The sequence below is a fragment of the Ranitomeya variabilis genome, chromosome 2 (assembly GCF_051348905.1).
Source record: "Ranitomeya variabilis isolate aRanVar5 chromosome 2, aRanVar5.hap1, whole genome shotgun sequence".
Classification (NCBI taxonomy): domain Eukaryota; kingdom Metazoa; phylum Chordata; class Amphibia; order Anura; family Dendrobatidae; genus Ranitomeya; species Ranitomeya variabilis.
The window spans coordinates 42,754,157-42,769,846 of NC_135233.1; the positions used below are offsets into that span (position 1 = coordinate 42,754,157).

The window sequence follows — 15,690 nt, forward strand, 5'->3', positions numbered from 1 at the left end:
CAACGTCAACCCCTTACAAGAAGGGGGAAGGCCACCGCTGGTGACCACTGTCTTCCTCCCAGCCCTCTCCGAGGAGAGGGGTGGGGAAAAGGCAAGGACTGGCCACCGGGAATCACCCTGAAACACCCATAAAGGTGACAGGGGATAAAGTCCTGCCTGCGGGTCCGAGAGTGGGAGATCTGGGTGACATCACACTGCTCTCTTGGTCGCATACGTATGGAAAAACAGGGTGAGAAATTACACCATGTGACCGTAAGAAAAAAGAAACCTGAAAAACAAAGGGAAAAAGATTAATTAACACAAACAGGGAATCTGCAAAGGAAAATGCGGATCTGGGAGCAGATCCATTTCCACGTTCTACAGACACTAAGCTTTAACTGAGGTACTTTGTGCCTGTCAGTGGGTCTACACTGCTGAGGAGCTATTTTCCATTTTTTGCCTAGTGTCAGCCTCCTAGCGACAGCAGCATACACCCCATGGTTACCTGTGTCTCCCAATGAAGCGATAAAGAAAGTGGTATCTTCACTGAGATGTCTTCCTCTAGATTTGTCTCAGGTGGGGTTCTCCAGACGTCAAGATGATGTCATTCAGATTAAACAAAATTGTTTAGAAGATCAAGATGGAACGGGTTCCTGTCATCCTTGTGGACCCGAACTGGCTCAGAAGATCCTGGTAAGCATATATAATCATCTTCTCACAGGCAATCTATAGAGACTGCTGGATCATCCCGACCTACTTTCCCAGGGTCCCCTCTTCCACCCCTAATCTTGGTTGCTCCCATTAATGGCATGGAAGTTAAAGCTACAGTTCTGAAGTTGTCAGTTTTCTCTGACCAGGTAGTTTTGACTGTGATTACGGCAGAGATACCCTTCTCATTGCATTCCTATTAACGTACTTGGTAAGGACTTTTTTGTTGGTGTACGTCCATGTCGTCGCTATGCTCTTCTCTTTTCTGGGTCATTCTCGCAGGCGGGTCAAGAGTCCGTCCTAGCTCTCAATTCCTTCTTCAAGGGACAGGACTTTGCCCAGCCAGTTTACTGCTTTTTAGAATAATCTTTAAGCTGGATGTGTTCAGAGCGATGCGTCACCACCTATCCTTGATGGCCTCATTCAGACCTTGTCATTCCGGAAGGATCTAGTCAAGGTCTCCCTGCCTCTAAGGTCAATTTCACGCACTGGATATGTTCTGCCATTCTGGAAGTGTATCAGGCAAAGGACAGAGTGTCTCTACTGGGGGTTTAAAGCTCATTCCACTTGGGGCGGTGGGGGCTTCCTGGACCATTCGCCATCAGGCTTCTGTTCTGCATCTCTGTATGCCTGTGACTTGATTTTCCGCTGACACGTTCTCAAAATTTTACAAAGTTTATAACTTTGCATCAGCTGACACAAGTCTGGGTAGAAGGGTGCTGCAAGCGGATTACGGCCTGAGACATTCATCTCTTTACCTTTGTTGTTCTTCTGTTTTTAAACCTTTGGGATTGATTTGAGAAGTCCAATGGTTTACTGTGTCCCCCAAAGAAGCGTTTGACAAATGAGAATTTTAGATACTTGCCCATAAAATCCTTTTCTCATAATAGCATTCATTTGAGGGCGTGGTGGCACAACACACGCCCTTCTAGTTGTTCTAGTTTGGATGCATGTTTTGAGTTTCTGTTCCTTATGTTGCTTCTCCTATTGCTTTACCGCTAACTAAGTAGCTGAGTGAAGCCTGCGAGGAGCCCAATGTGCACCAATGAAGACTATGAGAAAGGGATTTTACGCTAAGTATCGAAAATCCTCTTATTTTTTTCATCAATGGACCAAAAAGATATGATTTTGCGGATATCATTTTTAGTACATACAACATTGCTTTTTATTGTGTTTTTTTGGGGGGTGGGGGGTGAAAGCCAATTCTCACTTTTTGTTCACAACACATCCTAGTCCATGCTCAGAAATGAGAGAAATGGTGTAAAAAATATGAAACCTTAGAGTCAACCTTCTTTCTGGAAGTGTCTATTTTGGCAGGATACATTTCAGTAGTAGAATAGCTAAATCAGGGAAACAGTATTCAGATGGAAGCCCAACGGAAACCAGACCATAGTGTGAACCCAACCTTAAATTAAAGCGTGCTTCATTACATCACTCAATGAACGTAAAGGGGATTAATTTATAGTAACTTACACTGAAAAAGTCGGGAAAAGTGTTTCTGCACCACTGACAGCGTACCGACTGTCCAGTGAGCCGCGGCAAATCTTGTGAGAGATTTTAAGCAGTCGTCCTAAGAATAAGCAAACAAAAATTCATTACACAACCAAAAATGTGACAAATTTTTGCAGATTTTCTAGTTACGCAACATCAAAATATCAGCACCGAATGATTGTAATGTCTATTTTTAAGAACAAGTTTTATATTGCTTACCAAAACACCCACCACTTACGGCTGCCCTTGCATTAGAGTTTTTCATAAGTTATCCTTACCTGTCGACACGGCAGATTTCCGAACAAAGGTCTTTCTTCGTCCGTTAATATACGTTCTGAAGAAGAGCAAAATTATGATTAGCCGTAGTGCAATAGGGACGAATTCACTGACTGCATGTTAATAATTCTCACCAATAGTCTGTATGGTGTATGCACAGCTTTCCCAGCACATGATGGGGACACGAGGGTCTTGCTCATTGGGATGAACGTTGAGGCCGACTTTGTATGTTGCGGTTCCAAATGTCGTTAGCATCTCCTTAATGCTATCAGAGTATGGGTTCCTTGAAATGAGCGGCAGACCCATTAGTTCACTTAGTTTTAAAAGCTACAAGCTATGTCCATCTTTATCTTCATTGTTCTAATGCATTTAAAATACTGTTGTACTTTTGAATGACACCATATATTTTAGCACTAGAAAGCGGGGGAAAAAAATTTCCATGTCCGTTGAAATTGCAAAAAACGTGCAATTCCACCATTTATTTTTTAATTACAATTGTTCACTATATGAAAAAAATGGCTATATATGATTCTCCAGGTCAGTATGAGTGCGCAGATAGCAAACATATGTAGTTTTTTTTTTTTTTTTAAGTGTGATTAAAACTTTTTTTTTACGCTTGTGTCGCTATTTTTCGAGACCTGTACCGCTTTCATATTTTGGAATCTGGGACTGGGAGATGGCTTATTTTTTTGCGCCCTCAGCTGATGTTTTCATTGATCCTCAACCAAGGATGGGAAGAAGTATAATATCCTCAAGTCAGAGCTCAGGCCACTTGCAGGCCTTTCTACCAAGGCTCGCATCCGATGAAGCATGAGTGTGAACCTTGTAGAACTTGGTAAATGTATGAATGGAGTCCCATGTAGCAGCCTTGCAGAGCTGCGAGGCCAACGCCTGATGACAAACTGCCCAGGAGGCCCCCACCGAACGCGTGGAGGGTGCCGTGATAATACTCAATGGGTGTGCTCTACCTCTGAAACAGTAAGCCTCCAGAACAGTGGGACAGATCCATGGAGCAATGGTAGACCTGGATGCAGGGAGATCCTTCCGTGGACCTTCTGAATCCGAGCACCGGAAAGGCTCAGTCCTGGATAGGTAAACGTGCAGAGCTTTCACCAGATCCAATTTGTTTAGTGACTGCTCTCAGGGGTAAGAGGGGGGCGGACAAAAGGATGGAAGTACAATGTCCTCATTTAGATGAAAATCGGAAACCACCTTGGTGAGAAAGGATGGAAAAAGACGTAGGACCACCTTGTCTTGGTGGGACACCAGGTAAGGAGAGTGACAAGAAAGAGCTGCTAGCTCTGAAACCAGTTTAATTGAGGTATTAGCGACCAGGAAAGCGGCCTTCCAGGAAAGTAATGTGAAAGATCGCAGTGGTTCAAATGGAGACGCATGCAGGACTTCGAGCACTAGATTAAGATCCCAGGGGTACACTGGAGGCCGGTAGGGCAGAACGGAGTGAGCAACTCCTTGAATGATGTCTTGAGCTGTCAGGGAATAGCCGGATTCCTTTGAAAAAGAATGGAAAGGGCAAAAACTTGTCCATTAATAGAACTAAGGGACAGTCGGGACTCCAGACCCGACTGCAGAAAGGACAAAATGGATGGGAAATGAAAAGCCATTGGAGCGACCCGATGAGTCTCACACCAGCGAAACACCAAGGTTACTTACAGGTAGTCGTTTTTTTCCGGAACCCATGACAGCACACCTGAGAGAGGGGATCCGCCCAGTCAGGACAGGAAACTTACTGAAAATAAAAGGGCGGTACCTCTCCCTCGCTTCAGTTGGTTTTCAGAGCATGAGAGGCCCCCCTGGTTAGTACATATGGCAAAACCATCACCACATCAAATTAACTAAAACACCCAAACAATAGTGCACACCGAAGGGGTGATAAAAGGGGGTGGGAATATACGGGTGCTGTCATGGGTCCCAGAAAATACGGCTACCGGTAAGTAACCTTGGTGTTTTCACTTCCCCCATGACAGCACACCTGAGAGACTTTTGGAGAATGAAACACCTTAGGGAGGGACCACCGCTTGCAGCACCCTTCTACCAAAGGTTAGGTCAGCAGAGGAGGATAGGTCTAGCTGGTAGTGTTTGAAGAAGGTTGAGGGTTAGGACCAGGTAGCGGTCTTACAAATATGATCCATTGATATATCAGCCTTCTCTGCCCAGGAGGTAGCCATGGCTCTGGTGGAGTGAGCCTTGATGCCTTCAGGAACCGGAGTGCGACTTGCAGAGTAGGATAAACTAATGGCCTCCCTGATGCATCTGGCAATGGTACATTTAGATACACAGTACCCCTTTCTGCTACCCTGGAAGGCTACAAATAGAGACTGATCTTTCCTCCACTGACTAGTCATAAATATGTAACGTAATATGGACCTTCTTACATATAACGTATGGAATTATTCCTCCCCTGGATTTGTAGGGTTACTACAAAAAGATGGCAAGGTGATCTCCTGGCTCCTATGGAACTTAAGAACTACCCTGGGGAGATAGGCAGCTGTCTTTCAGGACAAGGGTGCCTGTCAGGACAGGAAACCCAACTGAAGCGAGGAGAGGTAACGCCCTTTTATTTTCAGTAGGTTTCCTATCCTGACTGGGCGGATCCCCTCTCTCAGGTGTGCTGTCATGGGGGAAGGGAAACAAACGCCTTCCACGTACGATGGTAGATGCGAAAGAATGAAGGCTTCCTTGCTTTAATCATGGTCTATATGACCTGATCGGAGAACCAAGCCGACTTAAAGACTGCTGCTTCAAACAGCCATGCCGTTAAATTGAGCGACTGAAAACTCTGGTGGAAGAGGACCCCCTGCGACAAAAGGTCCGGAGGTCTCCACGGCGTATCCACTAGAAGGTTGACCAACTCTGCGTACCAGGGTCTTCGTGGCCAATCTGGATGGAGCCATGAGTATGATGGGTATTCCTTCCGCTTTTATCTTTTTTGATTACCCTGGGAATCAGTGGAAGGGGTGGAAACAGGTATGGAAGGGAGAACTGTGTCCAGGGTATTGTTAGTGGATCGGATAAGATAGCTAGCAAGTCACGAGATCTGGACACAAACTAAGGAACTTTGCGGTTGAGTCTGGACACCATGAGGTTGACGTCCGGAGTCCCCATCTGAGAAAATCCTGTGAAAGACTGACGGATTCAGTGACCATTTGCCTGCGACGAGACCCTCTCAGCTGAGAAAGTCTGCCGCCCAATTTTCGACTCCTGGGATGTGCACTGCGGAAATTGCTGGGAAATTCTGCTCAGCCCAAGACAGGATCCGAGCGACCTCTGACATCACTGCCCAACTTCAAGTTCCCCCTTGATGACTGACTTACGCCATTGCCGTGGCGTTGTCGGACTGGCCTCAAATCAGACATCCGTGAAGAAGTTCCTGCCAGTGAAGCAGGGCGAGGAATATCGCTCGGAGTTCCAGGATGTTGATCGGGAGGGATGACTCCTGAGCTGACCGTCGACCCTGGACCGTCAAATCTTGGAATACTGCTCCCTAGCCGAGGAGACTGGTGTCCATTGTGACAACCTTCCAACAAATGGGGAGGAAGGACCTCCCGAGATAGACAGACTGAGAGCACTCCCACCATGTCAGGGACTGCTTTACCCGTAGGGGAATTGAGACTCACCGATCCAGGAAGCGGATCGACTTGTCCCATCTCGCTAGAAGGAAGAGTTGGAGAGGATGCGTGTGGAATTGAGCAAACGGGACTGCTTCCATTGAAGCAACCATTTTGCCTAGTACAATCATGCAGAAGTGAAGGGAGCAGGAAGAACGACCTCTGAGAGACCAAACCCAGCTCATAAAAGCTAGAGACTTTTCCTTGGGTAGGAAAATCTTTGCTTGGGCGGTGACGAAAAGCATTCCCAGGAAAACAAGCGTTGGCCCGGGAACAGAGACGACTTCGCCGTGTTGACGATCCAGCCCAGATGGGAAAGAGTGTCTAGGGTGATCCGTAGACTATCCTGGCGTGAAAAGGGTGTATCGGCCGTGATGAGTATGTCGTCAAGATAGGGAATGACGAGGATGCCCCTGCTATGTAAAATGGCTATCACCGTCACCATTATTTTGGTGAAAACTCTGGGAGCGGTGGCTAAGCCAAATGGCAGCTCTGTGAACTGGAAGTGAAGTCCCTGAATGGCGAAGCGAAGGAATCTCTGGTATGGGGGAAAGATAGGAATGTGTACAGTCATGGACAAAAATTTTGAGAATGAGACAAAAAATAATTTTTCCAAAGTCTACTGCTTCATTTTTTCTAATGGCAATTTGCATATACTCCTGAATGTCAGAGTGATCAGCTTAACAGCAATTACTGTACTTGCAAAGTCAATATTTGCCCAGAAAATGAACTTTAACCCCCAAAACACATTTCAACATCATTGCAGTCCTGCCTTAAAAGGAGCAGCTAACATCGTTTTAGTGATTGATCCATTAACACAGGTGTGGGTGTTGATGAGGACAGGGCTGGCCATCAATCAGTCATGATTAAGTAAGAATGACATCACTGGACACTTTAAAAGGAGGCTGGTGCTTGGTATCATTGTTTCTCTTCAGTTAACCATGGTTATCTCTAAAGAAACATGTGCAGCCATCATTGCACTGCACAAAAATGGCCTAACAGGGAAGAGTATCGCAGCTACAAAGATTGCACCTCAGTCAACAATCTATCGCATCATCAAGAACTTCAAGGAGAGAGCTTCCATTGTTGTCAAAAAGGCTCCAGGGCGCCCAAGAAAGACCAGCAAGCGCCAGGACCGTATCTTAAAACTGTTTCAGCTGCGGGATCGGACTCCCAGCAGTGCCGAGCTTGCTCAGGAATGGCAGCAGGCTGGTGTGAGTGCTTCTGCACGCACTGTGAGGCGGAGACACTTTGAGCAAGGCCTGGTTTCAAGGAGGGCAGCAAAGAAGCCACTTCTCTCCAGAAAAAACATCAGGGACCGACTGATATTCTGCAAAAGGTACAGGGAGTGGACTGCTGAGGACTGGGGCAAAATCATTTTCTCTGATGAATCCCCTTTTCGATTGTTTGGGACATCTGGAAAACAGCTTATTCGGAGAAGAAGAGGTGAGCGCTACCACCAGTCTTGTCTCATGCCAACTGTAAAGCATCCTGAAACCATTCATGTGTGGGGTTGCTTCTCAGCCAAGGGAATCGGCTCACTCACAGTCTTGCCTAAAAACACAGCCATGAATAAAGAATGGTACCAGAATGTCCTCCAAGAGCAACTTCTCCCAACCGTCCAAGAGCAGTTTGGCGCCCAACAATGCCTTTTCCAGCATGATGGAGCACCTTGCCATAAAGCAAAGGTGATAACTAAATGGCTCATGGAACAAAACATAGAGATTTTGGGTCCATGGCCTGGAAACTCCCCAGATCTTAATCCCATTGAGAACTTGTGGTCAATCATCAAGAGACGGGTGGACAAACAAAAACCAACAAATTCTGGCAAAATGCAAGCATTGATTATGCAAGAATGGACTGCTATCAGTCAGGATTTGGTCCAGAAGTTGATTGAGAGCATGCCAGGGAGAATTGCAGAGGTCTTGAAGAAGAAGGGTCAACACTGCAAATATTGACTTGCTGCATTAACTCATTCTAACTGTCAATATAACCTATTGGTACTCATAATATGATTGCAATTATATTTCTGTATGTGATATAAACATCAGACAAACACTAATAAAAACCAGAGGGCAGCAGATCATGTGAAAATATAATTTTGGTGTCATTCTCAAAACTTTTGGCCATGACTGTAGGTAGGCATCTTGAATGTCCACCGAGCAGAGGAATTCTTCTGGCTCCATGGAGGCTATCAAGGATCGAAGGGACTCCATCCTGAAGTTGCGCAGGTGCACATATTTGTTTAGTAATTTGAGGTCCAGAATGGGACGAACTGAACTGTCCTTTTTTGGGACCACAAAAAGGTTGGAATAAAAACCTGAGAAGCGCTCTCGTGTGGGAACGGAGACGATAACGCCGGCCTTGAGGAGGGAGTCGACAGCCTTGAAGAAGCCCGGAATAAGAGAGGCATTCTTTGGTGGGCGGGACTCGAAAAAACGAAATCGAGGGAGAGTAGAAAACTCTATCTTGTAACCGTAGGAGAAAACATCTCGGACCCAGGTGTCGTCGACTACGGATAGCCATTCTTCCTGGAACTGAAGGAGACAACCGCCCACCCCGAGAGGCCTCCCAGGAGGGGGCGACCCATCATGCTGAGAAGAATCTGTTGGAGCCTGACCTGGTTGGCCGGCAATGAGCGGGTCTTGAGCACCAGGTCGGGGTTGTTTTAAAGGAGGGCCTTTTCCTTTGTTTATGCACTGGGGAATTGTCCTGTTGGGGGTTACTCAGTGGTGGGAACCTACAAAAGGAACGAAAGGGAAAAGTACGACAGGGCGTACGTTTGGCTCTCTGTTGGGGTAGAGATGTACTCTTTCCTCCCGTGGCATTGGAGATAATCTTTTCCAGCTCTTCTCCAAAGAGACGAGAACCATGGAAGGGAAGGCATGTGAGGGATTTCTTTGAAGCGGAGTCCACGTTCCAGGCTTTCGGCCAAAGGACCTTGCGGATAGTGATGAGGTTGCCGGCTGCTATGGCTAAACAGGTGACTGCATCAAGGGACGGGACAAGAGGTATTGTCCCACCTGGCCGATTTGGTCCGCTAGGTCCACGAGCTCATTTGCAGGGGCACCAGAGACGATACCCTGGCGGAGATGTTTCGCCCAGGCGGAGACTGCCTTGGCTACCCAGGTAGCCACGAAGGACGGGCAGAAAGAAGAGCCTGCGGCCTCAAAGGCAGACTTGGCCAGAGATTCAATGTGTCTTTCTGAGGGTTCCTTTAAAGAGGAACCATCAGACAGCGGAAGTATAGTATTTGTGGCCACCGAGGGAGACGCTGCCCACTTGTTAAGCAGGTCAGGTTGAAAAAGGTACAGTACTCATGCGTTTTCTTCTCTGGAAACGCTTGTCTGGGTGCCGCCATTCCACAGCGAAGATCCTGTTGAACTCATCGTGGTTGGCAAAGGCACAGGGAGGACGCTTCATTTTCCTGAAAGAAACAGTCTGCTCAGAGGGAGAGATCTCTGAGTCCTTTACAGTTAAAAGTATCATTAAGGCGACAATTAACCTATCCACCGTGTCACGCAGTTTGGAGACCTGTGCGGAGTCCAGATATGAATCTGACTTAGAACGTGGGTCAGACTCTAGTGCCTCTGGAGCGTCGAATGAGGGAGATAGGGAGGGAGCTGGAGTCCTGGAGGACAGTGACGGAGATGATGAACTGGACGGTGAAGTAATGCGAGTGTGCTTTTTTGGGACTTCTGGACTTCCTGTGAGGGGAATCTCTTTGGGTATGCGAGGAGTTAACAGCCGACGCATCCGGGGGAGGTAATTGTGACCGCTGCTGGGTGCAGTATTAGGAAACCGTTCCAAAACAGAGAAGTGTGAGATAATTTGGTTAGGTCAGCTACCGACTGAGATAGGGATGTTACCCACTCAGGAGGGGGGCACATACTTGTTGCGAGCAGTGGTGGGGGCTCCTGGGAAGACATATTAGATGGTCTGCAATTATGGCAGAGAGATGAGGTCTGACCAGAGGGTAACTTCCTGTTACAGGAGGAACATGCAGAGTGTACCACAATGGGAGGGAGACTCCCTAGGGTTAGACATAGATGAGATGAAAGTGGTAGAAAGGAGAGACCAAGTGCCTGGGGAGAGCTGCCAGGGATGAGAGCTGACCCCCCCCAGTGACAGAGAACACAGAACTGGATCCTGGACGGAAGAACGTTATGCAGAGCCGCAGGGAGAGCAGGTTGTAGACCGGGAGCTGCATGTGGGAAGCTGCAGACGGCGTGAAGATGGCGCTGAGTCGTGGGTGGAGCCTGTAGCGTGTGCAGTTTCCCACTCAGTGAAGGAGAGGGGCCGAAGGAAAAGGGTGTGAAGTGTTGCAGGGTCCAGGAGAGAGGGCCATGCTGATAGTCAAGTGGGAGGGGCGGAGCTAGCCGGACTGTTGGCACATCTGATAGGGCGGCCTGCGGGGGGCGTGGTCTAGCCCCGTAGTAGGCCGCAGCCGGGGACTAAATTTGGGCCGGGAAGCCGCAGGGGGGGGTATGGCGCAGTAGGCACCGCGAACCGCCGAGGATGGGACCGGAGGACTGCCATTTTACCCCCTGGTCTAGGATACTTACAGAGATATCTCAATATTAATTTTTTTAATTAAATAAAAAAAATTTTTGGGAACCCCCTGCACTGCCGCATGAATATCTGTCCTGAAGATCCTGCATCCCTCTTCACAAACTGGTGCTGGAAGACGGACTGGCATGCAGAACTATGGGCCACTGGACATCTCCGGCAGCCGTCGGGTACGATTCTGTCTTCCTACCCTGAACGACCGACTCTGCAGGGCGGGCGGCGCAGTGGCAAGGACCGGTCCGCATCTTCAGTCTTGTGGATGCCCCAAACACGCTTGAAGTGTTAGGAGACATGGGGTCCTGCCTGGTAGACACGAGAGGGTACAGTGGTGACGCATTTCCACACACTGCTCCCGGTCTCTAGGTCTTACTGACACTAAGCTAAAACTGATTAGCTTTCTGCCAGTTGGTGGGTATATACTGCTGGGGAGGAGCTAACCATTTTTTGCATAGTGTCAACCTCCTAGTGGCAGAATACACCCATGGTTTTTTGTGTTCCCCAATGAAGCGAGAGAGAAAAACGTAATTCTGGTGTTTTGATTTCTTTTCTTGTTCTGCCTTTTTACCGATCGAATTAATTTATTTTATATTTTGATTGGGCTTTTAGTAACGCAGCGATAACAAATGTGTATTTTCTAATTTATTTTTATTTTTTAATGGGGCAAAAAAGGGGTGTGAGTTGAACTTTTTTTTTTTGTCATTAAAAAAATAATAATAATAATTGTTACTATATTTAATAGTCCCCATAGGAGACTTGAAGCTGTGATCGCATAGGCGATGTATAGCAGAAATCACGATCTCCTATGAACACCAGCCGCGGGTCAGCGTAGAGTATCGTAATGACAAGCATAGGGGTCTTCAGCAGGCCCCTAACTTTCATGACAGCCCATTGGCACCCTGCGATTACGTGACAGGGGTGCTGATGGGTGGCAGAAATCATAATCTCCTATGAACACCAGCAGCGGGTCAACGTAGATAGGAGTATAGTAATGACAAGCACAGGGGGTCTTCGGTAGACCCCTAACTTTCATGACAGCCCTTTGGCACCCTGCAATTACGTGACGGTAGCGCTGATGGGCGGGATGTATGATGTGCTTCCTGCAGGCGTGTGTTAAATCCCACTGTCAGTAACTGAGAGCGGGATTTTACTAGTTAACAGCCGTGGGTTGAATAGAGTGGTGGTCGTGTGTGTACTACTACTCCATTCACCTAGGAGATGGGGACCCTTTTCTCGGGATCATTGGGAACCCAGTAGTGGGACCCCACATTTAATTAGACAACCTCTTTGAAGTATACTTGTGTTCCTATAAGTTTGCAATAACCAGCTACTGAATGCCACATGAGACATTCCCATCTTTCCAGTTTCATCAAGCAATGAATGGATAGATACGTACTTTGGTTGGTAAGTAGGCCGGAACCATTCAGGGATATCTGTAATAATAAGATACTGATATAGATCTGGTCGCAGTGTCACATAAATACAGTCTCATGTACATTCTGTCTTGTCCACTCACCAGTGCTCTTCTCTCCATCCAGTTCCTTCAGTACTCTGATCTGCTGACCGATAACGTTCACCCATTCAGCCAAATCTGGTTGATCTGAAAAATCTAACCTGTAGAAATGCAGCACAGAAGATGGAGATGAGGACAATGCCCAGCTTTCAGCAATTTCAATTAGAGGGGGTGTCCAGAAGTAGATAAACATGGCTACCGACAGCCCTAAAGCAAATGTGGCTGTAATGCAAAACCACCCGTTTACTGAGGACAGGAGTGGAAGACAATACATATGATTTTCTAACCCTGGAAACCCATTTATATAGAAGACAACTGGATAAGATGACTTTCTAACCTGTGGTACAGACTCCTGGGTGGAGGCAGCATGGGGATGACGGTGTTGCTTAAGCACTGACACAGCGGGCAGAGGAATTCACCATTTTCAACATCGTAGCTCGTCTGCATACGTAAGCGCTGCTGCCTGCGCTGCTCCTTCATTTGCACAGCATCAAAATACCTGAAAAAATGTTAAAAGTGAATATTTCTAACACGATTTGTGAATCGAAATGTGTACGCCGATGTAGAGCTGAGCAAATAAATGTGCAGGCTCCTGGTCTAGCGGCTGGGTCTGTATTCTAATGCTGATATAAGGGAGCCCTGCGGACCACAATCTACCTGAGGATCGCCTCTTACCCAACGACATCCATATACCCTTTTAATCAGTGGGCCAGGAGCAACGTTGTGCAAACTACGAGGTTGCGTCAGGCTGTGTAATCAAAAGAGGAGCCGCAGATACAGTCACGTCGGAGGCGCTGTGAAGGGTTCCGGTCTAGCAACTACAGAATTACTGACCAGGCTGCTGGCTGAGGGTCCCGTGAATCAATTTGCTTATTTCTATGATGTTTTTTTGTTTCTCCAACGTCGATTAACTATAATAGCCAAAAAATGGCCAACTTTTCCCTAATTGGTAGCAGAATTTTGCAACAGACTTTAGCCGAAGGTGATGTCAGAGCAAAAATGCCGAGAGATTTGCACATAATCCAGAATGCAAAAAAAAATAAATTCTGAGTGTAGCTTATCAGCACATATTCTTCTCCACATGTCCAGGCTGATTTCCAAAAAGCAAAACATATTTCTACAAAAGAGATATCCAATACGTACCTCTGCCAGCAGTGAGCGTGCATGATGTGGCCGCAGCTCCCTGTGTGTGTCCCACAAGCCAAGTCTGGATGCATGAAGAGCGGATCGTAGTTATCTGCACAGAAGATTTGCTTGATTAGCAGTGCACATAAACTGTAGGATTGCACCTCAATGATAAAGAAAAAATTCAGAAGCCATGAATAGATTCGCTTTATGTACCGTAACTAACCCCCCAACACAAATCTGATAAGGGGACAACTGATATGTCTCCATACCTGGGTCTTGAATAATCTTTGCTCTGTTCTTGGAGAAGACAGTTGACCTTTGGATGAAGGCGGCCAGGACCATGGCTTTGCTGTCCACATTGTACGCCTGCTCTTCTTGACACAGGATACAAGTGACCAGTAGACTCTGCTCCACAAACCTCGTCTGGTGAGGGCCCAGTGCAATAAGCTTGGAGTCCAACAAAGCAGGACTATTGTATAGATCACCAAGAAATGATAAATCACAAGAGTAAAAGATCAACAGGACATAAAACAGATCAAGAAGCTCCTGTTCTAGTGACTGGTAGAAGTCCCTTTACTTTCTTTGCATTATGACAGCCATATTTTCATGTTTTTAGCTCTGTGACCTTTGAGGCTCAGCTTTATGTATTTCGGGCTAAAAAAAAATTGCAATTGGGTTTCATTACCAATTTTGAACTGCTTGGCTTTTTAGTTTCCCTGCACATTGCTTGCTGTATCTGTAAGAGAGATATTTCTGATGGTGAGTTTCTATTATTTTTTATTGATTCATCTCTGAGCTCCTTTGTGTTGATTTATGACCACAGATCATATCAAAGTTGACTCGCACTTTGATGTGGTCATAAATCAACAAAGAGGGGCACATAAAAAAATAAATAAAAGAGATGAAAGTTTCAAAGCAAAAAAAAAAACTCTGTCAAAACGAGCTCACTGATGGATTTTCGAATACTTAATTCTACAGCCAGCAATGTGCAGAAACAAATAGAGCCTAGAAGAGGCAAATTATGCAATTTTTTTTAAGGCACATTCTGCATCTTCATAATGTTTTCAATATATGGTTCTGAAATATGGGCATCTTATTCTAAGTTTTGGGACTTCCATAAATGTCGATCGCCTGTTTCTTATGTTTCGTTTAGCATCCAAAAACGGCTAGTCTCACCTGCTGTCATGTGACGTTGATGCAGACACATTTAGTTCGTCCATCGACTGCTGGAAAAGCTCTCTGTTTTCATCAATGAAGTGTCGCTGCATTTCTGACATCTGGGCCATAATTTTCTCTTTACGGAGGCGGGCGATTTCCGCCTTCCGCTTCCTCTCTGCTTTGTCTTTATCCCGAGTGTTCTGAAAGTCGTCATCGCAGAATCATTAAAGTGTGCAAACAGCCTCCACCCAGCAACAAAATGTGTAATACGGAAACGTACAATGAGTTATGTCAGTAATGGCCGGAATGTAATTTGTTACATCGAGTACCCGCATGAATTCTGGATCATAATAGGTCTCCTTTGTTTGTATGTAATTAACAGGTAAATTGTTCCACATCTATGAATGTGCACAGTGTGATAAATAGTCTACTTATTTTTTTTTACGGCCTTTGACTCGGTCTCGGGCCATGGAGACTTGATGAACGATTTGTAGGAAGATCGATCTTGCGCAAGCCTAAATATGTCCACCATGGTCTTCTACGCTGTTATCTTGATTGTATCAAGCCATAAAGGTTGCTGGTCTTCCTCTTCTCCTTGCTCCTTCTATTCTTCCGACCATAATGTCCTTCTCCAGTGATTACTCTCTTCGTATGATGTGTCCACAGAAGGCAAGTCATAGCTTGGTGATCCTTGCTTCGAGTGACATGTCTGGCTTTATTCGTTCCAAGATTGATTTGTTTGTTCTTCTTGCCGTCCACGGTATTGATAACATGCTTCTACGGCTCAACATTTCGAAGGCGTCGATCCTTCTTCTGTCTTGTCTGTTTATCGTCCAGGTTTTGCATCCGTATGTTACCACAGAAAAGACCAGATTATGTACGAGCCATATCTTCATCACAAGTGAAATGTTCCTTGATTTGAAGACCTTGTCCAATTACTTCATTGTTGATTTGCCCATAGCTATTCTCCTATTGACTTCCGATGAAATTTGCTGCCTCTGGAGTTATCGATCCGAGTAGATGAAGTCCATTACAACTTCCAGTTTTGTCGCCGTCCATCTAAAATGAGTCCCGTTCCTACATGGCAGTCAATACTTTGTCTTCTTTGTGTTGAGTAGCAGTCACATATTCAAGCTTTCCATCTTGATACTCCATAATAAGTCCATAATTCCATCCGCGCTTTGGCCTTTTTTGATCGCATCTTGTTCTCTGGTTTTCTATTTATATGTGTTGCGATTGGGCCTT

At 46.1% G+C, this 15,690-nt stretch overlaps 1 protein-coding gene across 2 annotated transcripts in view; it reads right to left on the minus strand.

The window, feature by feature from the left end:
• UBR2 (ubiquitin protein ligase E3 component n-recognin 2) overlaps positions 1–15,690 on the minus strand; it is a 139,211-nt gene that overhangs the window by 34,251 nt on the left and 89,270 nt on the right. For both annotated transcript variants that reach the window (XM_077282341.1, XM_077282340.1), the window contains exons 29-37: positions 14,464–14,645; positions 13,557–13,756; positions 13,303–13,396; positions 12,497–12,658; positions 12,163–12,260; positions 12,043–12,079; positions 2,589–2,737; positions 2,457–2,512; positions 2,161–2,257 (exon numbers count right to left, since the gene is read on the minus strand). In XM_077282341.1, coding sequence (XP_077138456.1) covers positions 2,161–2,257; positions 2,457–2,512; positions 2,589–2,737; positions 12,043–12,079; positions 12,163–12,260; positions 12,497–12,658; positions 13,303–13,396; positions 13,557–13,756; positions 14,464–14,645 — 1,075 coding nt within the window. The remainder of the gene's footprint in view (positions 1–2,160; positions 2,258–2,456; positions 2,513–2,588; positions 2,738–12,042; positions 12,080–12,162; positions 12,261–12,496; positions 12,659–13,302; positions 13,397–13,556; positions 13,757–14,463; positions 14,646–15,690) is intronic.